At 33.9% G+C, this 26,106-nt stretch overlaps 2 protein-coding genes across 2 annotated transcripts in view; one reads left to right on the top strand and one right to left on the bottom strand.

Moving 5' to 3' along the window:
• Positions 1 to 38: 38 nt before the first annotated feature.
• On the bottom strand, positions 39 to 25,525 carry LOC117121287 (AP2-associated protein kinase 1-like). Its single transcript, XM_033266419.1, has 13 exons — positions 25,219 to 25,525; positions 21,825 to 21,943; positions 13,986 to 14,091; positions 12,936 to 13,078; positions 10,577 to 10,698; positions 8,513 to 8,594; positions 7,477 to 7,609; positions 6,538 to 6,641; positions 5,780 to 5,880; positions 5,162 to 5,295; positions 3,803 to 4,603; positions 2,357 to 3,508; positions 39 to 2,143 (listed from the first exon to the last, which is right to left on the bottom strand). The coding sequence occupies exons 1-13, from the start codon at positions 25,301 to 25,303 to the stop codon at positions 1,632 to 1,634; spliced, it is 3,594 nt and encodes a 1,197-aa protein (XP_033122310.1). The 5' UTR covers positions 25,304 to 25,525; the 3' UTR covers positions 39 to 1,631.
• A 218-nt stretch (positions 25,526 to 25,743) lies between these two features.
• LOC117121295 (set1/Ash2 histone methyltransferase complex subunit ASH2-like) overlaps positions 25,744 to 26,106 on the top strand; it is a 22,546-nt gene continuing 22,183 nt past the window's right edge. The window contains exon 1 of the mRNA XM_033266431.1: positions 25,744 to 25,823. Within this exon, the coding sequence (XP_033122322.1) occupies positions 25,801 to 25,823 (23 nt within the window). The 5' untranslated portion in view covers positions 25,744 to 25,800. The remainder of the gene's footprint in view (positions 25,824 to 26,106) is intronic.

Below are 26,106 nucleotides of genomic sequence, written 5' to 3' on the forward strand. Positions count from 1 at the left end.
CATGTGAAAAGATGTGTATAAGAGACAGCAATACATACTTCTTGGAATTCTTGGTTTTATGAAGCTGATTACAGGATAAATAAAATATTTGTTTAATCTAATTATAATATAGGGTGCTTTATAAAATGAGACATGTGGTCTTGAGTACAAAAAAACTTGTACAGTACTGACAAAAAAATTATAAAAAAAAAAAAAAAATCCAAAATTAGATGTTTAAAATTAACATAAAATCATCTGCATTTCATTAAATAAAATTGAAACATATGACTATTAATTATAGCTACCATATATGAAACCAATAAGTTGGTAAATAAACAATTACTGACAATAACACTCAGGGAAATAAACTGCATTTTAACTGTCAAGTCTTCAGATTCACTTTGTTAAATTAAAAAGCACTTGCACTGGTTCCGTGACTTATTGTCAATTTTCAATCAAGTTGCATGCACACTATAAAATTACAGAAACAAACAGAAAACATTAGAGAAAAGGCAAAATCAACTTAAAATTAATTCCTAAAAGTAATTCATTGGTTGGACCTTAATTGCCTCTGTCATCATCACTTAAAATATTAAATTAGTTGATTCAACCCCATCACGTAAACGAACACAAGTCCATCTTAATATTAAATCATATGATGAACATTACATTTGAACACAAGTATTAACTTTGGAATAATTTTCATTTGTCTGAAAGGTTTCGTAAGATATTTGGGGAAGTGGGGAGGGGTTAACTAAACACATACACTTCAGTTTTCACCCAAGAAATAAGAAATGCTTTGTAATATCTCTCCAGTGGAACTTTACTTAATGAGAGGTTTCTGTACTGGAAATAACATCGTCAATAATTATAATAAAACATCTTAAACAGGTATTATAAAAAATAAGTTGATCAAGGAATGGACAACAATTGAACCCAAATCATTTTCTAGTGGCTTAAACCTAAAAATCAATTCACTGATATATTATTAACTTGATAGAATAACCAAATTATGACAGCTGATGCCCTCCATTTCACTAGGTGCTCATGTGGAATTAAACTGTATAAGCATATATTGAACTAATTATTATATAAAGTCCATACATTAACAATCTAATGCCACTTAGATATTTCTTATCCCTATGATAAATACAAGTAAATATTCAAACTATATTATTTCATTTATTACATAGCAATGTAACTGTATTGCTTTTTATTTTCTACTTTTATTACCACTTATCATACACTGGCATTATACTAAATTTCATCGCACTGGTACTCTGTAATATTTGTTCACAATTCTCTAAATGAACTTGTTCCCTAAAAAACTAAAATGCAGAATGAGACATAAGACTTGGATTTTGGCTCACTAGTCTAAAGGTCACTGAGGGCAAGACACTCAATCAGCAATGGGAGTTCAGGTCCACATCTTCACCAGTCATAAGTAAGAAAGCTGGCCCCATATTAATCATGTTAATCCGTGGAACTGCTACTTTAATCCTAAGTAGCAGACCAACTGAACATTATAGGAACACATTTAGTGAATATACATCAGAGATTCTAATGGGTTTATTCAATTTACTGGCATAATTGCACAACTGACAACTGTGAAAATATCAGATATTTCTTAGCCTGAAATCAGCACAATATTCCTAAATACTTGGTGCCTGTGGTAGCCTACGACCCTTCTTCGCATTTTGGCGTTTTATCGCTGGGTTTTCAGTGGACTCTACAAATGTTTTTACAGGTGGTTTGAAAGGGGCTGCACCAAAGGGGTCGAAATGTGGGCTCTGGGGGATATTGACAGTAGGAGTTGTGATGGTGGATGCTGCACGGGGGTCAAAGTCATCAAATTCATTAGTGATTGTGATACCACTATCCACAACAACATTGACAGTGTCATCGCTATGGGATCGTTCTCGGGTGCTGTCAGATGAGTGTGGATTGAAGGGTCGAGAACCAAATGCATCTAGGCTATCGGCAGAATTCCGTCTTCTGGGTAGAGTGCTTGGGCTAGATTTAAGTGAGTTGGAACTTGAGGAGCTCTTGCGCGAAGATCTTGAGCTGTTGCTACCACTGCGCCGGCGTCTGCTTCCTGAAGGGGTACCTCGTGATTTCCTCACAGCCCCTGCTGAGTTATCAACATGTTGCTTCTTGGTGCAACCTACAGGAAGTGATAGAAATAATGAATCTGTTATCAATTTTCCTACTTAAAAAATCCAATTTCTCCTTACAAATTATTTGCATAGATGAGGCTTTACCCCAAAACCAGCATCAGTACAAAAAACATATATGCTTATCCTCCAGGTTGGAGCTAAAACTGTGAATTTAAGAACACATAGACATTCAAAGTTCCAATCACTTTAGATCATCTTACCTTGAGTCTGTTGAACTTTGTGTTTGCCATGAAGTCTAGGACCAGGGTCTGTAAGGCCAGTAGCCACAGCATCAAATGGTACAGCTCCAAAGAGGTCTTCAGATGTTCCCTTCATATCAGATGCAAATGCCTGTACACCAAAAGGATCCAGTTTCACTGGTGATGTTGGCGGTGTGGGATTTGATGCCTGAGGTTCTGGGTTCTTTGCTGGAAATGGTGCTTTACTAAAAATATCAGAACCATTGGAACTAGTGCTGTCCTGACGTTTATGATGAGGTTGTTGTAGGAACTTGGTGTCAAATGGTGATTCACGGAAGAAATCAGTCTCCTCTGCATTTGGTGGTGACAATGGGGGAGTCAGTGTGCAGCTACTGGCAGTGTTCCTGCTGGTGGCTGTCCTCTGTGATGCAAATAAAGGCTGAGAAAGATCAGGTTGGTGCCCAACTCTTGAACGTCTTGATGAGGTGTCCTGCAAATTCAAACCTGAGAGTTCTGAATCGCTTAAATTTTCATCAATGTTAATCAAAGGTTTGCTGGCAACAGGATCGTCTTCATGACCGTCTGAGTCTGAATCTGAATTATCATCATCCTCATCAGAGGACCCACTGCCATCAAAGATGCCACGATGCTTATGTTTTTCTGCTTTCTTTTTCATTTCCAGTTGATAAGAATGACTGTCTTCAAAAGTATCGTAGCCAAAGCTTTGAACATCACCCTTCTGGTTTAAATCTGAATCATTCATTGAGTCATTTTTGGCAACAAATGGATGCGATCCAAAAGCATCAACATTACAAGAAACGGTGGGACCAAAGTTATCTTCAAAACCAACCTCAGCAGATGCCTTCACTGATGTTTGTGTGAAGTCATCTTCAAATCCATTATCTGCTTTTTTCTGGGAGAAATTATCTTCAAAGCCATCCATTGGTGGTGGTGAGGGTATATCTTTGACAAATATTGTACTGCCAAACATGTCTACAACTGGCTTAGCTTCAGGTTCTTGGAATGGGCTTTGTGATTTGGATGGTAGACTGACATCAATTCCCTCTGGGGCTTTTACAAATGGGGTTGCTCCAAAAGCATCAAATGATGTATCATCAGGAGGCGGCTCAGGAATGTCCATGTTTTGTGCTTTGCTTACTCCACTTGATACATCTGCAAAATCAACAAATTATGTTTTTAAATTTTTACAGTTTTCAATTATCCAGCTTTAAATCAAACCTATGGAGATGCCGACATAATACAATTCAACATTAAACAACTACACTACTAGATATCTTTTAAAAAGACTGTAGTCTAAAGCAAAATGTGGCATGTGAAATGTATAGTCTAAATCACTTATCAATTTGAATTTTAATCATGTTTCTTTCAAATTTTTCTCATGAACTTGTATAGGATGAGACGACCACAATATGCGGGGAATCAAGTGATAACATGAAGTTTATTTACCCGTTTGTGTTTTCCTCAAGGCATCAAACTCTTGATCTAGCACAGTGTCCTCTGAGATTAGGCAGAAGTCATCTGTAAACGGGTTCATTGATTTAGAGGAGCCATCGGCAGCTGGGAAAGGGTTCTGGAGTTGTGCTGGTGGAGAGTCTGGAGTGTCTTTAACCACAAGCTGGGATGTGGCTACTTGAGGCTGCTGTTGGTAGTATTGTTGCTGTGGTGACGGTGAGAATTGTGCTTGAGGAAATGATGTTGGCTGCTGCGGCGGGAATTGTGGGTACTGTTGTGCCGGTGTTGCAGGATATTGCTGATTCTGTGTCTGTTGGGTTGGGTAGTATCCCGGTTGTTGCTGTGCACCATATTGTTGATACTGCTGCATGAGTTGAGCTTGTTGCATTTGTTGCTGTTGCTGCTGCATTTGTTGTTGTTGGATTTGTTGCTGTTGCTGCATTTGCTGTTGTTGTTGCAACTGTTGCTGCATCTGTAACTGCTGTTGTCTTTGCAACTGCTGTTGCTGTATATGCTGTTGTTGTTTTAATTGCTGTAGATGTTGCTGTTGCTGTAACTGATGTTGTTGGTGTTGGAGTTGGAGTTGTTGTTGCTTCTGTCGTTGTACGTATTGTTGCTGTTGTAGATACTGCTGTTGCTTCACATATTGTTGTTGCTGGTTCCACTGTTGTTGCTGCAGTTGTTGTTGCTGCAGCTGCTGCTGTTGTTGCTGTAGCTGCTGTTGTTGCTGCTGCTGTTGTTGCTGGAGGGCAGCATGTTGCTGCAACGTTTGTTGCTGTTGCTGAGAAGCTTGTGCTGTTGGTATAAGAAATAATAAAACACAATTACTATACTGATTCAAGTACAACCTGAGGACAAGCAAATGCAATAAGTTTTAGCCTCACACCCAAAATTGTGATAGAAAGTTTTGAGGGTAGTGAACTGCATCTCAATGTGTCAAAATTCTATCAATTGTTAAAAAAAAAAACTCTCCTCTTTATGTTTTTAAGATATTGAACATTTTTAGCATCAATTTGAGCCTGAATAAGAAATTAAATACAACCTGACATTCTGTTATTTAATTCAAAACCAACCAACACGTTGGTTGGTCTTGGCCAGTGAAGTTTAAACTGAGCCAAAATGTGAGGCTAAGAGTTTTAAAGCCATGCATATTTTGATAACTCTGAGTAGACTGGAGTAGATGATCAACAAAAATTATCTCCCCAACATTTTTATATTCATTATTCTAAAATTCTTGAAACATGTCTAATATCTAATTACTATATCAGGCATAATCAATATTATATAAATAGTTTTTTATTCAAAACTGTAACTGATGAATTATTTTTGCAGTGAATAAAAAAATGTTTTTACCAGTGGCATTGGTAGTGCTTTGCCTATTCCTAGGCGTAGGAAGATGTGGGTTAGCTGATCTGAAGCTTTGAGTAGGCTTTGGTCGCTGTCTTGGAGTCACTGATGTACTTACTTCTGGTTGAGCAGCAGTAGCCCTAGTAGTGAAACATAAACAAATACAAGGCATTAAATATCACTAAATCAGTGAAATCTGTATGAACACCGAAAGGGTGGAAGAAAAGTGTGGTTACCCGCTTTTTTCCCCAGTTCTTAAATATTCAAAAATCTATATCTCATTAACCGCTTCCAGGTTTTTAGTCAAATATGCTTTTTGTGTCTTACATACTAAAAACTGTTCATATTCTCTGGAGCCTGGCTTTAATTTTGGTACACTGTCTGTGATGAGATAAAGCACTTGAAAAACAAAACTTAATATGAATTGCTTACTTTGCACATTCTTTAGACGTATAAGAGAAGATAATAAAATAAGTAGCTTTTGCAGTATATGTCTGCAAATTGAAGAAAATTGAATTGTTTTATTGGAAGTAAATAAATTAGATATTTATGTTATTTATGCAAGGTAATGCACCAATAATACAAAATAATATGAAAAAATTGACTTTCTGTCTTAAAACTAACCTGCTTATTGAAGCTGCCTTTTGGTTCCTTCCCTGCTGTGCTTTGTATTCACTTTCTGTCAGTGGAAGAACCAGGGAGCTCGGATCCGGAGGGGTGGTTCCCTAAAATCATATGAACAAGTCATTGGGATATGGCCAATATCATTCTATATACCTACTTGCCACATGCAAATATTGAATATGGCTATTTCAGGGTTCCTGATCCTGATCAAATAAACAATCAACAATAGTGAATGCCAAGACACATTTTATCTACCAAAAAACGTACAAATAAGAAGGAAATTTGACAGTGTGGACAACGCCTAAAACTACAGTACAGAAAACTTATAATTTATTAATATCAAATACTCAATGAAGGAGGAAGGTAGAAGATAATTAAGGTCACTGGTGTAAGGCTAGTAGGTGAGTAAGGTAGGAGACATGTATAACATATGTAGTTGACAAACAGGACCACTACCATAAAACCTCGAATTGAAGCTCTGGGCTCCTTTTTTTTTTTTGCTAACTTTAATTTGTTCTTTGAAATTTATGTAATATGTATACATCTCAAGCTATGTTGCAAAGAAGCCCATGGGCTTCGTTTTCATGGCTACTTTTGCACACTATAGAGGGGAGCTTCAATTCGAGATGGGCTCTTCTGGGTATTAAGCCCATTGGGATTCTATTCAAGGTCTTACGGTATGTCCATAATACAAGGTAGGAGACAATACATGTAGAAGGCCAGTGAAACTAAATGTACTAGAAAGTTGGCAGACTTACATGCAAGTTTTGAACTGGTGTTGGTATTCCTCTGAGTTTGAATGCTAAGTACGAAACCTGGTAGATATCTGGTCTCTTATCTGGATCAACTTCAAGCATGTAATCTGCAAAAAAAAAAAAACCCCAAAAAATTATTTTTCAAACATTCATTAAATTACAGGTCTCCCGCCAATTAAAGACCACTTTTTGGACCAGGGTTTTCATGGACGTTGGCTGCTTTGTTCTCAAATTAGTATAATAAAGATAAAAGAAATTTGTTAATATGGAGCCACAGAAAAGTGGTCTTTAAATGGAGGTGGTCTTTAATTGGAGATGTCTTTAATTAGAGGGAGACCTGTATTTCAAATGGACAATTTTAAATATTAAGATGATTAAACATAATAATTAGAACAAGAATATCAATAAGCAGGTGTATCCAGAGGGGCACTATAAAACATAAAATTGTATGCCCAACAACAAAAGTAAATTAACATAAAAGTCAGACATAAATTTAAATGATTGTGTGTTAAGTGGTCTAAATACATCACTGACTTTTTATAAGAGTATGAACTGCCAAAATGCAATAGATCTTCCTCTTTGATCCAATTGCATTAGCCAATCGTAAACGTATCAGTGACAAATCTTGTCAATGCATTGCTCCACTTATGTCAAACAATCTTCATCTCTGCTTAAATGCATCTGTTTCTGTTTTGAAAGTCATTACATAAGACTTTTTTCCTTGAGATTTTTTTAAATTTCTGTTTTGACCTTTATTATGGCTTTTTTATTGTGATTTGAAGGTTATCACTGCGGCTTCATTTGGCGATTTTCTTGTATGTTTGGGTTTGTGCAGTTGCATATACTTCCTGCAGGTTTTGCGGGGAAATATGGAGCACTAGTGTTTTGTATCTGTGAAGAAACGCGCTATATAAATGACAGAAGAGTGACTGAATGTCTTACTTATCAGGCAATGCATGTCATGAGAAAACTTGGAATCATCCGGAATAGTGAAATGTCCATTTTGTATTGCTAGGCTGCTCTCTCCAAACGGAAGTGTAAAGTAGCAGAGTTTATACAGTAAGCAACCCAGAGCCTAAAGAGAAAAAAAATAATAAAAATAAAAAAACAGGCAAATGAGTGGCTATAAAGAAGATTATAGTAACAGCTACTTCACAACAATTTATTTACTTTTTTTATAATAATAATAAACTTTATTCATTCCCCCACCTATGGTACAATACCGAAACCAAGAAAGCAATACCTGTAAGCTGGTCGGGAGCTAACTTATAAATTAATGCCTTAAATAAACATCAAACGGATACAAACATGGTCCTTAACTCGCCTAATTCTCCTGAGAGGGTTATTCGAGGAGCTGAGCATTTTTTGTGTTATTATAAAAGACCCGAATTCAATACTCGATACAGATCCGGGTATCGAACCCGGGCTTTGCCGTGCAAGAGGCAGGAACCATACCAATTAGCCAAACGCTCAGCTCAATGGCTGACATAAGGCAGTATACATGTAAAATAAGATAAATAATAATGAAGTACTAAAAAAAAATATATATATTCTAGAACTTGATGTAAATTATAATTGTGCCATATTTGGTGACAATCAAATAGACACTGTCCATCAAATGAAAAAAAAGAAAAAAAAATAAAGCTACAAAAAACATTATTTTTATAGGTTTTACCAAAATTTATCTATAAGACTTAATTTAAAGTACAATAAATAATATGAATAATATGATGCAATTAATTTCTTAACATGCTTGTATATGATCTAAGAAAGTCACCTTCATTATTCTATCAACATAGCAGTGATAGCTTGATCATCAACGACAATCTTATTATATTATTAACATAGTGCACATTATTTATGATGGTCATAAAAACTGGTGGAAAACTTTAATGTAATTTGCAGACTGTTAAAATCTTTATTCAGGGTTTCTGTCATAATTTGAGAATAATAAGAAAGTTAGCATTTCAATTCTTACCCAAATATCAGCTTTAGTTGTGATTGGAGTCTCTGAGTAAAGGTCAATCATCTCAGGTGACCTGTAACTTAAAGTTGTGTACCTGAGAGGAGATGATCAAATAAATACATTTACCTCTATGATGAGTTATATACTGCAGTTCTTTGCATTAGTCAGAACCGATACAAACACTTCTTCTCTCCTCCCCTGAGTTCTACTTTCAAAATCTTTGAACTGACCAACATACATTTTCACTTACTTATAGTTACCTAATTTATAATCCTTGCTGGGAATCTTAACTTTTTAAAGTTAATTTATTCATTGAAAACTTGGCTGGACCCTAATTTTACTTTCACAAATATAGCCGTGATCTTCACTGTTTCGTATCTAGAAATCTTGAATTAGGGGCTAATAGGGGGCACGAAGGTGAAGTGAGGGGGAGGGGCCTCGATGATTAGTTGAGGGGCACTAATTTGCAAAATATGGTGATTTTAGGTGATTTTTAACTACTTGACCATGATTTTTGGGGGACGACTCCACGCCCTCCCTAAGATAAGCCATTGGATCTTCATTAGCCTTTACCCATGTTACAAGCCTTGTAAGACACTTCATTTATCTTACACCCGCACCACCCTCAATACCACATCCTCCAATTACCTTATTAAATTAAATTTTAATGAGTATCAAATACAAATAACCATATACTATTAAAACTTTTTATAAAATCATTTTTCTTAACTGTCTTGTATGAACCAAAAAAATTTAATGTATACAAGCATTTTCAATTAATTTAATCTAGAATAGATGGAAAAGATATTTGGAATCTGTTATCGAGTCCACCATGAACTTAGGAAGAGCTTGGACGTCATCTGAACATTAGTAATCATCTATTTCAAGCTGTTTTCTTCCAGTCTGGATTAAGTATCCTATAAATAAAAGTGCTGTAGTCTACAGTAATTGAATTGTTATGACATTTTCATGAGGCTCAACACACTCCAATCCATGGATGTCCAAATATTATTTAAAAAAAAAAAAATCAAATCTAAATACATGATAAGAAAATCTAAGATTCTTATTGATTACTAATAATGACTTCCGCTTTAGAAAACTATTTTTATTGGTAACCATGTGCAATTTGGTTCCCGCTGGAAATGGTTTTGACATCTGGGCCTAATGGGTGTTTCTGATGCACTGTGAGTATTTATGTTTTTCTATGTAAAGATTCTATTTCCTTATTTTGTATGTTGTGGTTTAGAATCAAATGAACTTTTTATCTATTTAACAGTGCCTTTAACATGTATAAAAACATTCTACTTTAAACCAAACATGTAGTCAGTATCAGTTGTGTTTGAACTTTGGCGCTTGTAATTTGAAATGTTTATCGTAATGTAACGGTCGGAAATGGTGTAAGAAGGGAATGAGAAAGAGGTAATTTGGGTCTTGGTGTCTGTACTCCTGACTGGAGAGGGGAAAGACAGGTGTAATAAGGACACTGATTTGTACTTCTTGTTAATCTCTTAGATCTTAGATTTTTGAAGTTTTGATTACGTTACTTTTATTTTCTATTTTTCTTGGACACACCACTACATACATGTGCCACTGCTGCAAGTGCTGTTTTCAAATAAAGAATAATATATTACTATCAACCATCTGAATATATTCAATTAGCTTGAGTATACAATTTTTCAATTTTTCCTTGTTGAAAAGAAAATTACAGTAAATTTAAGTGTCTATGCCAAAAGTATAGGAATGATATTATTATGTGTAACTGGCACGAAAGATGTTTTCTCATTGTAATGTTGGGGTCAAGAAGGGAGTGTTCACATCGCGACCCCGTTCCACCCAATCCTTTCACCACTATACACAAGGATCGTAATGTCGAGTTTTTAGAACTAAATCAACATCTCCTCGGAGTATGAACTCTTGAATAGACTCGACCAGAAGATTGTAATGCTCTATAGAAAGCTAATGACTTAACATTACAGTTAATTCAAACATTGAATTTCATTGTTAACATTGACTTTACACTGTACAGACTATGTTGAATCCTTCATCCTTTGTCAGTTAATCTCCTCTAAGCTTTACCTTTCTATTTCATCTTTGATATTCTGAACTCCCTGTTGTTTAGGGTGTAGGACTTTCCCTGTAGCACTACCGAAATCGCACAGCATGTAGTTTCCAGTATGATGTATTAGCACATTCTCAACCTGGTAAAAAGAAAACAAAAAGATTTTACAATAGCAGTGTGTGAATATAAATTTGTTGTCTAAAAAATAGACAAAATCTATCCAAAATTCAGAAATAGAATTGTTTTCACCTTAGATTAAGAAATAAATCTTCATAATGAACTTAATCACTACACAGATTTACTGTAAACTATTTGGCAAGATATTAGTGAGGGGAGTGAGGGGTTTTTCTTATACTGTATTGCAAGGTATGCACATTCTCAACCTGGTCAAAAGAAAACAAAAATATTTACAATAGCAGTGTGTGAATATAAATTTGTTGTCTACAAAGACAGAATCTATGCTAAATTCAGAAATAGAATTGTTTTCCCTTCAGAGTAAGAAGCAAATCTTCACAATGAACTTATTCACTACACATAGATTTACTTTAAATCTTTTGGCAAGATAGGAGTGGGGGGGGGGGGGGGGGTGGGGTTTTTTTTTTGCTGGAGTGTATAAGAGAAAGGTATCAGGCTTCAGAAATTTTGAACAGTTTTATTGAGATTGAAATATTTGGAGGGTCAAAGATCTCATTCCAAAGATGGTCAGAAAATCAAAGATATTTAATCTGGTATTAAAGTGGTATGGAGATAAAAGATGTTTATATAATGTTAAGGAAAACATTAACCACAATGGGATTTGACCTCCTATCATTTAGTTGCTTTATCAGCTGAGCTACACACAGATTTACTGTAAACTATTTGGCAAGATATTAGTGAGGGGAGTGAGGGGTTTTTCTTATACTGTATTGCAAGGTATGCACATTCTCAACCTGGTCAAAAGAAAACAAAAATATTTACAATAGCAGTGTGTGAATATAAATTTGTTGTCTAAAAAATAGACAAAATCTATCCAAAATTCCGAAATAGAATTGTTTTCACCTTAGATTAAGAAATAAATCTTCATAATGAACTTAATCACTACACAGATTTACTGTAAACTATTTGGCAAGATATTAGTGAGGGGAGTGAGGGGTTTTTCTTATACTGTATTGCAAGGTATGCACATTCTCAACCTGGTCAAAAGAAAACAAAAATATTTACAATAGCAGTGTGTGAATATAAATTTGTTGTCTACAAAGACAGAATCTATGCTAAATTCAGAAATAGAATTGTTTTCCCTTCAGAGTAAGAAGCAAATCTTCACAATGAACTTATTCACTACACATAGATTTACTTTAAATCTTTTGGCAAGATAGGAGTGGGGGGGGGGGGGGAATGGGGTTTTTCTTTATACTGCAAGGTATCAGGCTTCAGAAATTCTGAACAGTTTTATTGAGATTGAAATATTGGGAGGGTCAAAGATCTCATTCCAAAGATGGTCAGAAAATCAAAGATATTTAATCTGGTATTAAAGTGGTATGGAGATAAAAGATGTTTATATAATGTTAAGGAAAACATTAACCACAATGGGATTTGACCTCCTATCATTTAGTTGCTATATCAGCTGAGCTACTGTATTGGGCCACTGGTACTGTATACTCCCTTGGATTTTCCCATAGGTCATCACATGTTTTTTCAAAGTGTTGCATAGTACTCAGGTGATAATGTAATATACTTGGTATGGAGTTATTCCTTACTAAGGTTCTAAGATGTTTCAATACAGTATGTTAAAAAAAAAAAACATGGACTCCATTGGGATTTACACTCAAGAAACAACAGCAACAACAAAAAAAAACAAAAAAAAACAACAACAACAACAACAACAACAACAACAACAACAACAACAACAACAACAACAACAACAACTCTTTATTGGTCCTCATTCTAATAGGAAATCGGAAATTTGGGTTTCGCCCTAGGGAGCCACAGCAGCAGCTGCGGTACAGTGCAACCCAACTTAATTACACCATACTGACACAAACATTGTCCTTAACCCGCTTAACTCCCAATATGAGGGTTATTTGAGGAGCCAAGCGGTCAGACTCCTATTAAAACCCAACACTGGCTGGGTTTTAACCGGGGTCTTCAGAACAAGCAATAGCAACAATAGGCCCTACATTTCAGCTTAATAGCTACTGTAAGCTACCAGGCTGCTGGTATACAGTACTCCCTTGGAATTTCTGATTAAGTCATCGCATGTTGTTTTTCTCAAAGTATAGCACATTACTAGTACATATACAAACAATCGTTAAGAATCCACTCAGTCATAAGACCTCTCTTTCATCTTAACAGGATGCGAGTTAAGATGAAGAACCAGATTGAGGTTGATGACCTTACCTTCAAATCCCTGTGTATAATAGGAGTCTGACAGTGATGCAAACGCGACACAGCTTCAGTGACGTCACAGAATATTTTAAGAACTTCCGATTCCATGAAGCCGACATTTAAGCGCTCATTCATCAACTGTACAACATGACCATCTGTATGCAAGAGCATATTTTTTAAAGAAATGATTAGATTGCCAATTTGTGTAGATACTGCAGGCATGCTATAATTGTTGACAATGTTGTTACTCATGTACTCTGTTGGCAAATTACTACTTAGTTCATTCCACATTAATAACAGCACTGTATGTTGCTTGTGAGATGAAAATTGTGATGGTTCTTTAAAATGAGAGTTCAGATGTGGTCTGGTGGTTAAAATGCTCACCTTCCAATTTCAAGGCATTTGGTTCAAATCTTTTCTTAAAAAATAAAAGCAACTTCTCTTTCCAAGCATTGAAACTAAATAACAATGGTTATGAAATTGCTTTTTTAACTGAAAATTGTACAATATTTTTATAATTTTTATGACATTTTAAATTGTGAAATTGTGTTTAAATTTGAATGGTTTGTTGGAATGTATTTTAGTTAAAATTATAAATTTTAAATTTTGTAAAGTGCATTAAGATGTTGTCAGATATGTTTGCGCTACAGTATATATAAAGAAATGTATTATTATTATTATGGTACTTGTCTTCAAGTGCATGAGTAATATTCCTTCCAAATGTCAGAATTTTTCTTATAAACACTATCCTGTGTACCTCTAAAACTGATTCTTGTAAGATGTTGAATAAATGAAATCATATCTTTATTTGTTATCTTCAAAAACCTATTGATGAATATGTACAATACAATTTAAATAATAGAAATCTCATAAATGTTACAAAAAAAAACAAAACAAACAAACAAACAAACAAAAAACCAGAGATATATCATTTTATGTTTTTTGTTTCAATTAACCTTTTAAATATAAGTCTGACCATACTATATCCTTGTTTAGGGCAAATAATATCCTCTTGTAGTACTGTATGATTTGCATATTAAGTTAATGAATATTCATGCTTACCTTTACAATATTCCATAAGGATGAGAACTTCATAGATCCCATTACTTGTCTTGGTGATGGATGAGTCAACATATGGGATTATATTCTTGTGTCCTGTCAGTGTGGACTGTGGAATAAATCAAAGAGTAAATATAGAGTCTGGTTTCATTGTTACATTCTGGAATTCATATTAATGAAATTTTATGAAAAACACATTGTAATACCATACTAACCACATGACCACATAGCTACTTACTGTATAAACAAAAATGTATAAATACAAATTTTAGTCATGTGATAAATTGCATAATTTCTTATATAATCATTAATAATCTTTTATGTTTATGAGATTGATAACACTTTTTTTTTACAATAGTAGACATTTTTTCAAATTGGTAAGAAAGTTTTTACACTTAATGGACTTACAGTACTAGGCCTTAGTGGTTGCTGAGGGGACGGTGTTTGTGGTCCCCCAGCAGCAAGAAAAACCAATAGCTGAACAAAGGGCTCCTCAACGGCCAACTAGTTTAAGAAATAGGAGTAGTTTTAATAGCCTCATTGTTATGATAATTACCTTTTTATTATTATTTTATTGTTGTTATTTCATTGTTATTTGTATTTTTTCGGTTGGCCTAAAATATTTCGGTCTATTAGCGCATAGGGGCCATGTGCAATGTGTTATAAAAATATAACATTATTATTATTATTATTATTATTATTAAAGATATTTTGTAGCATGTAAAATTAAAAATCTCAATTAATTAATATTCTTATAAAATATATTTGTTTCTATATACTGTACTGTAACACTGAGCCAGTATCTCAGACAGAATCATATGCCGCTTGCTAAAGCTATGCAAGACAACAGCCTGCACTGTGGTTTGACTGAGTTGAGCAGCTGCCAAGCCATAGTTAATCCCACATAGCACAATAAAGATTCAATCTTTCTAACATAAAACCACAATGTTTATTGGAAAATCTCAATTCATGCAAAAACAAATTTCATAAACCACTTTATATCCTCCATATAAAAAATGGTCAGGCTCTACAAAAAAATAATGATCATTCATTTCGTTATAAACATTTTTTTTTTAATCTCTCAAAACGAAGTTTATGACCTGGTAGTAGAGGAAAAAGGTACCGTGAGGACGAAACTTTTTTTATACCTTCTTTCACAAACTTATTTTTTTAAAGGTCGTCAGAGGACACAGGAAAAAAATGAAAATAAAATTTTGTTTTCTTATTTAGCAAATAGTTTGCCAAAAACATCCACATGGACGAGGAAATATGAAATGTGAATGCAAACAGAATGAACTCTAGATTTACATAATTAGGAAGAAATATGCATCTTACTTTTGGAGATTTCAAGGCATCAGCAGGCACAATAACAATAAAGAAAACTTTCATTTTTTTCTGAAATTTCTATTTTTGTGGCGGTAGGTGTGCTAATTGGTCAATAATAACATTTTATTTAATTATTCGAAATCATCATTATTGGCGGGCAGCAGGTTCATTAAACACGGTACAAAAAAAGTCTCGCCTAAAGTAAAAATCAGTACAGCAGCTTCAACAATACCAACTGCATAGTACTATACTCGGTAAACACAACAAATTCCGGATTTTCATTGAATGGAACATCTGACCAAAAATGGGAATTCAACAAACTTGAACCCTGGACTATTTGTTTGCTACAAGATGTTGAATGTTGTAACCAGCCACTAGACTAGTGTATAAGTTTTGTGGTAAATCCAAGTGTAGGGTTGTAGCTGTAGGAAACAACCACAAGTGTGTGTGGAAGTCATTTCAAGTGGGTGGAGGGCCAAGAAATAAGGTGACGACTGGGTGAAAATATTCGAGGCCGGTTGTCCCCTGCCCACTAAAACTACATCTCTGAAGTGCTATACTGTAGTACAGTATCAATTAAAGAGTTTTTCTTTTGTATGGTCACAAACAACACTAAACAATTAGCATTCCAGATAACTCCAAGGTCATTTTTCTGTTGACATTAAACTCTTGACACACACAACCAAAAATGCTAACATCATTTGAAAACTTAGCATTGTGGCCGTCAGTTAGCGCGAGTCCACGGAACAAGCAGTATTATGTATTTTACATCACAAATAGTGGGTTAGATGTGGTAATGTAATTCAGTACTTTTGTTTAATAATGATCAAAAGCAATGGTTGAAAGTGATTTAGATTTTTACATGTTACAGTACAGCATTACAGAGTTTAATTGCAGATAATGATGCCCGCATTATGTTTCATAAAAAAAAAATTCAAAGAGTTTAACATTCTTATTTGGAATACTGTACAGTATGTCTAATGTACTGCAGGAGTTGTACAATATATTACAAACAACCAATTTACTGTACCTACTTGAATTAAATGATCATGATAATTTTGTATTATTCTGTGGAAAGAGTAATAGTATATAGGGTAGAAGAGGTCAGAGAACTAACAGAATTATTTTTCAAACATTTTCATTTTTGTTTTGCTTTCTTCCACAAGGATACTGACAAATATATTTATTAATTATTTTTTTTTTACAATTTCATGAAGAGTGGGACAAGAGGAAAATGTATAAGGTACTGATTAATATAAAATCTAGTAACACACACAGATTTGGATAAAAAATTTATAAGAAAAACATTACATTAATATTTCGCCATTATCCAGCCTTATAGCGTACTTCACACGGGACAATTTGTATCGCTGTTACGCTTTTTAAAAAAATTACCTTGAACAATAATATCGGTGATAATAAATACTATACTGTAATGAGCAATTAGGTGTGCAATGATGCTGGAACAAAGCAAGACAAAGTGAGAAATTACAAGGAAAAATTAGTAATATATAGCAAAAAATTAGAAATAGTAGAAGAAATTGTAAACAAACTTGTACTTTATAGTCTGGTTGTCAAAACTTTCTGTACACACGTACTACTGTATACAAATTCACATACTGAGATCTAATATAAGTATAGTTAGTAGTAAGGCAATCGTTTTCAGAGTTGTTAAACCCGTACAGTATCTGTATTAATATATTTGGTAATTTTTGAGCACTACTACAAGTACTGTAGAAACAGAGTTGATTGTTTGAATAAGAAATGGCAAAAGCCAATGACAAATACATGTCTCCCTATTAAAGACTCCTTTTGGGACCAGGGAGTTTCCATGTTCTGTAGCAGCATTTGGTCTCTAATAGGATACTGTAATTAAGATAAAAGATGTTTGTTAATTTGGGAGTTACAAAAAAGCGTGGTCTTGAATTAGACGGAGACCTGTACTCCATATTCTCTATTACAGGCTTAATTAAACATCAAGTGAGTTTATTATTATACAGCAGTGCATTAATTGGTTGGCTTCCTCTTCGTCTTGCTGCTCTCATACTCTTCTGTGCTCTCTACTCTTTTGTGCTCAAGCGTAAACAATCATATTTCTAATAGCAAACAAACAAGGGAAAATTTCAAAAGGAATCCAATTTTATTGAGAATACTATATAACGTGTGATGTGGTTAAAATCATAATTTGAAATTATTCTGTATGCAGCAAATGAATGAGATGCATTTTTTAGGTGAAAGGTTGACATTCGTGGTTGGTGACATTCATGCTACTGAACAGTAGTGGCAAGCAACACTATATCATTAATAAAATATACCGCAGATAATACTCTAGAAAGCATTGGAAATGTTAATTATGGACTTGAATGGCAGAATCTGGTTTCTTATTAATTAAATATTATAGAGTGTAAAAACTGTGGGCTGGTACAAAGTTAATTTATAAATTGTACCTTTCACAATACCAGGAATTATACTATAACCGTAAGAAAAACAACTCTTCTCCCAAGCCTAATATAGTCCCAATGGATTCAACCAAGACTAAGAATGCCTTTACTCTGGCAATATATGTACCGCTGCTCGTGCTTGAGATTTGGATAAATATATAAAATATTCACCAAGGGAAAGGCTGTTTGATTGGAAAATATTTATATAACATGAGCATGCATTTGAATAAATAGTAGACATGTCCAAATTTAACCTTTAAGCCAACAATGCACAATGAAATTTGTGATTACACATGATAATAGGCCTAGTAACTGTTCTAAGAAGATTTGAGTACTGTAATTTTCTGCTTTAATAAAAAGCATGGCAATTTTTCTAGGATAGGAAGGAAGAAAAACACAACTAACTATAAACAGTAAATCAAAGTCACAAGGGAACACATTATCTATAAATCATTAATATATGCTGGTTGTACTTAGCAATGATTGATATACTTGGATAAAAAAACATAAAATCCCATCTTTGTAATGGCTGCAATATCAATTTTAAATACAAGCTGTTTTTCTGTCTTGTGTAATATTTTTAAGGCCTCTTTCAAACACATTATACACAGTAAATTTGCAGTATTAAAATACAGTATTGTCCTGTATGTTAATATTGAAATTTATAGTGAGCTCACATTATAATATAGTCCTGCATGTTTATGTATTATTTTCAGTGTGAACTGACATTGATTGTACAATTGAGATTTGTTGTAGTACTGATAGACTTATAATTATAATAAACTATCAAATTTACTATCACAGTAGGCGTTTGGATGTCATTGACCTCCAGGTAACAGATGGCCTATAATGAATGTTGTTTATATCCATGGAGGTATAAATATATATATATATATATATATATAATATTTTTATACCTCCATGTTACATCTAAACTTATTATAATTGCATTAAGCCATGCTATTTTAATTTTCAATTTTTTATATTAGTTTATAGACTCGTGTTAAGAATATTAGATTCATATTTTTTACTCCAAAGATTAGCATCAACCTAGAACTTAATTAGGCCAAGGAGAGTAAATAGTAAATAAGTAAAGACGTGAAGAACAGGGTGTACAGTACAAAGCAAACAATGGGATAATCAATATAAATTTTGGAAAATAAAAGCTTGAAAAACGTATTGTTAACGTTTTCTAATAAGCAATTACAGTAGTAGAGCTCTGCATAGTACACTACAGGAAAATTATTATATGAAGGTTAGATTTAATGCTTGAAAAAATTTCCTGAGGGCCTACAGTACAAGGCCCGAAGGAAATTTTTAAATGCATTAAATCTAACCTAAGTATAATAATTTTCCACAAGTGTATGATGCATGCTCTACTAATTGATTTGTAAGTCAATCGCCATCTTTCAATGTTAGTTTTTATAACCAACTGTGTTGTACAAGTCATCGGTTGCTATAGTGATATAATCAGTATACTGTGTGCGTATTTATATTTTGTGCGTATGCTGATTTGTGCTCCTGAAGTAGGCAGAGCCTACGCGTTAAGTACTCATCTGATACGATGAAATAGGCCTACTGTACGCTATTTTGTAATTTATTTGTGTTAGAACTTGTTTGTAATTTTTCTCATTCCTCAAAGAAATAAACATTTTTCAAAGCATTCAAGAGAGAATACAGTCACTGTCACTAACTTTTTGGTCGGTGCAGACAGGTAAAAATCTTGGGAAGAAGCCTCGGCGGCTCTACAGGTACATCTAATTTCGTTCTCTGAGTCTTCAAAATAGGTCTAGAATATTCTTATATGTTAAGTTTGTTTAGATTATTAGGGTTCATTGATTCAAGGAATTGCTTAATTGTTTATACTTAATATTGAATTTAAAGTAACTTTCTTAGGGTTCTAATTAACCGTGTTTTACAAAAAGTAATTTTCAATTACAATTCAATTTTTATCGCGGTGCACGATGTCTTTGCGGTGACAAAAAAATGAGGAATTTTTTTTGCACATAAACTTAAAAAAATCAAGCCAAGCGTCCACTAATTGAAAAATTAATGGACGGTGGGGAACAGGCAAATAACATAGGAGTTGCACTGATGACATCACGATTGACTTATAATGTTAATAAGTGTTTTGCTACATATAATAATACTAATAGGCCCAATAAAAACAAGACAAAGATCACACCTACAGTACAAGCACACTCACATATATTTAGTCAAATACCAGAAGGTTAAATTTTGTCTAAAGCTGACCATCAACCGGCTTGAGTGAAATTTAATTTGAAGTGTTTAAAGCGATTTAAAATAATAATAATGTTCACACAGCACTGTAGATAAAGGCTGGTGACACGCCTGTTCACGTGTCCTGACTGTAGCTCAAAATTAAGTCAAACAGAAGGCACACATTTTTGGTTAAACATGAGAGTATACAACAAAAACATTTTTAAAACTTTATTTCACCAACTCAAGTTGTGCCAAACCCGTTTTGTAATAACAAAATCACAACAACAGAAATTGGTGAAAATCAGCAGGTTATATCTTGTGATCCGCCCACCTGTGTTGTGCCATTCACCATAGTAAAAAAATAGATTATAATTAACAAAGGAAGATTTATTGACTTGAATCGAAACATGTTATTGAAATAATCCACAAAAATTGCGGGGAAATTTTAACCTCGAACCCTGAGTTGACACCTCGAAAATTCTAACAGCTGATTTGTTGTTAATGAAATAAAGGCCAAACTGCTAACATTAGCTTAGGACACAGATAATGGTTAAAACATGGTTGGAGCTTAAACCGATATGTTGTTGTTCTCACACATGCATTGTGATTGGTAGAGTAAGGTGGTTTGGTCTTTGATTAGGATCGTAATTGTTTAGTGTGAACTAGGCTATAAAATCTAATCAATTGTTTATCTATGGCCTATAATTCAACTGCTTTCCTTGTTTACATATAGCATGAAGACAGAAATTATTTTCTTCCTCCATGCACATAATAAAGCACAAACTGAAAATCAGGCTACCATACACACTTTATACTGTACACTGGTAGCTTCCTTGTTATCAATATTTATCAAAAAATTATTTTTGATATTTCTGTATAATACACAAATCTACAGTTATACATAAATATGGCTACAATAAATTTGTTTTTTAGAGTAGGTAGCCATCTGGACTTTCTAGCCAAGGTTATTATTCACTATTTTAAGAGTTGTGTTGAATGAATTTCAATAGTGAATGCGATGGAAGCACCTAAAAATGACAGACAGTTCCCAGGGCAATAACAATCAAGGAGATGATGTCATCAAGTCTATATTCAATGAAGCGGTTTCCTTGGTCAGAGCACGACACCACAAAAAATAAAAAGGCTGTTAGCTTTTCAGATCTAATGTGATTGGTGCCTGAGGAAAGGATGGTACAAAAGTACAGAGTTGGCTTATTATACCTGCGGTCGGTTTATACCCGAGGAAGTGAGGTACTACTGTAGCACTATCCCCGGCAAATTTAACTACCGCAAAGCCTCGAATAGAAGCCCAATGGGCTTAATCTCGAGAAAAAGCCCATCTCGAATTGGAGCCCCATCTGTTTACTGTAGTTTGCAAATGTAGCCTCGGAAAGAAGCCCATCTCGAAAAGAGGCCCATGGGCTTCTTTACAAGAGAGCATGGGCCTTTTTTCAAGATAGTACATTACATACAGTACACTACATGAATTTCAAAAACAAAAAAAAATAAATAAATTATAAAAAACATGCTTTGTTTATACAGTAATTTAGATGATTTAATGCCTGTTCACACGCTCCATGATATAGAGTGATGTCATAGGTTGGCCTTATTTATTGTTTTATTATAGTATAATTCCCAAAATTTACAGCATTCACTTTGAAAATAAGCCCCCTCCCCTCATTACTTTGGAAAAATAGCCTCCAAAAGAAGCCTATCTAAAATTTGCAAAATAAAGAAAAGCCCAGGGCTTGAATTTGAGGTTTTATGGTAGCTCACTTCACCATTATCAACTTGAGCATTAGATCTTTCATGCTAAAGTTATTGAAACGTTGTTATGCCTTATAGTACCTACCATTATTTTGATTTCCCGCTTACAAATATTCAAATCATGCTCGTTGTTGACGTATATTCTTTTAAGAGCATAGTGCTTGCCCGACCTGCCCTTTACCAGGAACACAATAGCAAAGCCACCTATTAAGAAAATAATAGAAAAAATATAATCAATCACTATCTTTATGTTCATACAAACTGTTATTAAAAAACAAACTTTTATGCTTAGACTTTTATGTAAACATTGTTTTTCATATTATCAAATAAGCAAATTGATTGATAACTGTGGCCATTTTATTATAAATAATGTATGAATCCCATTTCCAAATTAAAAAATATGAGTGGATCTTTTAAATTTCCTTAGACTAGGACCTCTGAGTTTATAATTGAATGCCAATAGACAACCATAAAACATGTTTTCAGAATAGTGTTAACATTATTATCATTATTAACACCATCATCACCGTTTTAAATACCATTTATATGTCAAAAAATGTCTGTAGAGGTAATGCATGATATTGCATTGAAAACACTTTGACAACCTTTGAAAATGTATTAAACCCAAGCAAACCTATTATACTGTACAGTGCTATCTTAAAAATATGAGTTATTTTACACAGTAGCAAATCCAGGAATTTGAAAGAGAGGGGGCCCAGGGAAGGACTTTTACAGATGAGGGAACTTATAGTACTTGGAAATGAGGTGGTGGGACCATCTCCCCACCATGGTTGGGACTGAGGTATAATTAAATTTATGCTTACAGTATGATACCTCTCAGACTTAAATTTGAACTACTGTATATAACTTTCTTTTATTCTCTATATTATCTATCATTTTTTTAAATTTGGAGGGGGTAGGGGCACACAAGGGCCAGCTGCCCCTCCCCCAAATCCGCCACTGTTATTATCAAAATATTTTATGATAGGTCTACTCTCCATCCTAGCCACGTAGAGAAAGCAGTTATACACCTTTGCATGTCCCACTGAAAGTTATGAGAAAAACAGGAAGACTATTGGTATTGCACTAGGCTTGATCAGTGTCTACAGGAAGCACTTGGCTAGGCATGCCGTGCAAACGATTGAAGCGTCGATGCTATTTCTATAAAATTGACACGAGACAAATCATGCCAATTTCAGAGCTCATTTTTGCTCCATGTGCACCCTAAGAGGTCAATTTATTTGAACTACAGGTGAACTGGGTAAAAATTAACTGAAACAAGAACATCAAGAATTACTTTCAATAACTACATGATAATACCCAAGGTCAAGGAAATAATTTAGTCTGATAAAACAGTAGAACAAAGAAATATAGCACAGGATATAATAAACAATTAAGTCCAAATAAAAAAAAAATCCTTGATTCTCAGGAGATTTTTCTTTCTACTATAATAACACTGTGGTTGACTTTAGTAATTATATCAAGGTACTATAGCAATGTCTAACTATATAGTTACTGCAGTAGTGCATGTACTGTAGGTCTATACTTGCTTTTTCATCCAGAATTTTCTAAATAGAGGAATGCAAAGTTACTGTAAGCAGTTTCTCTCGAAACATTTGTACTAGAAATTACTTGCACAGATACTCAAACAAGCCTACTGTAGGACAGCAAACGATAACCTAAATACTGTTCCCTAATAACAGTATAAAACTACAGTATTCAAGAGAACTATGAATATATTGTCTTCAGTACAGATATTTTTAAAAATAAATATGTATTTTTATTTTCCCATTCCACCTTGCTTTTGACAGAACCATTTCTCTGAGAATTTCTTTCTTGCCATCTCATCTTCTTTATTTAGATAGTCTTGATGAGTTTTTTTACTTGTGGTAAAAGCAAAAACAGAGTGTGGTTAAAAGGCAAGTTAGGCTTTTAATTACTAAGACTCCGTTAACTTAGCCAACAATGGCGACGCACCATCAACTATAAAAATGTGATGGAATTTTGAAACGTTCATGGTAATGGCTAGGCCTATAAACACTGCCAACTATTTAGCAAATGTACATCGGAATGGCAAAAGAATTTTAAGTGCAGATAACAAACTTACACAACGAATGCTATGAGCAACATAAAACTTCATATGGAGAGCTATACAAGAATGTAAAAACTAATGTACACAATTTACAATCTTAAAATTAAACCTTGATTCGGATTAAAGATTTAGACTTTTCACTAACACTGTAACAGGTCTTTAATATCTCTCCAACCATTGTAAACACAGCTTACAGTATATATAATTATGATCTGATTCTCAAACTCAAGCAAGTTTATCTCATCAAATTAACTACAAACATGGCACAATGGGAAAACCAGAATAGCAAGAAATGTAATAAACTGAAAAAACTGTACAAAAATGAACAAACTGTTCATTACTAGGCCAAAAACAGCAAATATTTTTCCTTAAATTGTACTGTCCACATTCAATGAACATGAATAACAGGCATGTATGAATTATTTACTTCATAATTTATTTTCAATTGGAAAATGAGATTGACAAAAAAAAGTTCTCTACAGACACATACCATTCCTATTCTGGCCTTAAGGCAATTAAATGGAAAATTTAGTAAATATGTAAATCACTTAAAGTCTGCATATACAACCTGTATCCTCTGTGCAAAATTTAGGCCTAAAAATCTATTCGCTCATTTCAGAAAATAAGCGGATATTTCTGAGCAGAAATTGTTGAAAATTTGACTTTGCCCTATCTCTTTAACCAGGTATGCAGTAATTTACGACTCTGCACGTTTATTTTCTGGCAATTTTCGGTGCAAATTTCAGTTAGTTTTTGAGGTATTTCCTCGCAATTAAATTACTTTACACACAGTATGGGCTATCTGTAAGTATTATTATCTTTTTGATCATAATAATTATAAATTAATTCAAACTGTCAAATATATAATAATGTTATACAATGAAAACAACTGGAAAAATTGTAATATTCACTAGGCCTAGATTCTAGAACAATGATAATATATTAAAAAACATCTAGCTAGGCGGTAACAATAACATAGACTAGCCTAGGGGCCTAGCCTAAAGTAGAGGCAAGCCTAGCTAGGTACTACTTTAATACACTCTAGGCCTAGGTACATACTGTGCTGTGGTAGGACCTATTTAAAAAAAAAATTAGGCCTAGGCTACCCTACCTAGGCCAAATCATTTTTATTTATTATTAGGCTAATTTTAGTTCCTAGCTAGGCTAGGCCTAGCCTAGGCTTCGATTGAATGTACTGTATTACTGTACTGCACGTAGGCTAGCCTACTGAGATGATTCAGATATCAAAATTTGATTACTGTACTACGATATTCTTCTGGTGAATGATAATAATTATAGTAGATACATTAACAATAATTAAACATGAAACTACCAGGCCTAGCTAGCTAGGCAGATACTTGTCTTTATACTGTAGCAGGCAGTTTACCTTCAGCAATTATGTCCTCGACAGTAACTTGGTCCCTGCTGAAAGTAAAGACCTTTCCAATTGCGTTGGAAAATAGCTTCTTCATTGCTTATCCTTAATTATATACTTCAGAAGATTAAGTTGTTTTGATTTTCCGATTAGTTTGCACCCATCTCATAATAGCTTTACCAACAGTATAAATATCTTTTCCTCGAGTTTTCCCAAAAGCCTTACAACCTTCTCTAATCTCAGCTGGCCTCTGTCAAAATTTTCTGATTGTTTTTCTCGAAGTGCACAAGGTGGTGGTGTTCATGTTTTTTTTCAATGATTACCCACAATGCATCAAGTAAATGAGTCATCCCTCTTCCGTACCATTTCTTAATTTTAATGACAAAAGTACTGATAATTTCTTTATTCCTATCAATACTATTTATTAAATATAATAATATTTTTTTAATGAACAATATTTTGAAGATTTTTTAAAAATTGTTTATTTATAATAATTATTATATTTGGCCCCGGTTAATTTTCATAATGATTTTATTTTCTACCCTTTGAACTTCAAACTTTATTGTGAACTTACACCATACGCTTTAGCGAATCATGGCGTCTGAAAATATTGAAAGGTAACACAGAATCTTGTCTTTTCAGTATGTTTAATTATGCTGTAATTTTATAACATTATACTACCGCTTGCATTGTTAATTATTGATAGGACTAGTCTAGTTGCACCTTTATATTATAGGGCCCTCCCTAGTTTAAGGCTAGTCTATGCTCCCTCTCTGCTCTGCTCTAGTACTCTAGTCTCCTAGTAGTAGTAGCCTAGCCTCTACTACTGTAGGTATCCCGGCCGGGCCTTCTTTCATTCTGGCAATGGTAGTAGGCCTAGCCCTAGTTCCTCTGCTACAG

Source organism: Anneissia japonica, unplaced genomic scaffold, assembly GCF_011630105.1.
Source record: "Anneissia japonica isolate Jap-2015-1 unplaced genomic scaffold, ASM1163010v1 scaffold131_len961581_cov171, whole genome shotgun sequence".
NCBI lineage: Eukaryota > Metazoa > Echinodermata > Crinoidea > Comatulida > Comatulidae > Anneissia > Anneissia japonica.

Bases quoted from the DNA above. Each gene is read 5' to 3' on its own strand.
- LOC117121287 (XM_033266419.1), bottom strand. From the start codon at position 25,303: ATGAAGAAGCTATTTTCCAACGCAATTGGAAAGGTCTTTACTTTCAGC. The intron at 8,595-10,576 runs GTAAAGCTTAGA...ATCTCCTCTCAG, and splicing joins ATCAAAGATGAAATAGAAAG to GTACACAACTTTAAGTTACA. The intron at 3,509-3,802 runs GTAAATAAACTT...TTGATTTTGCAG, and splicing joins CTTGAGGAAAACACAAACGG to ATGTATCAAGTGGAGTAAGC.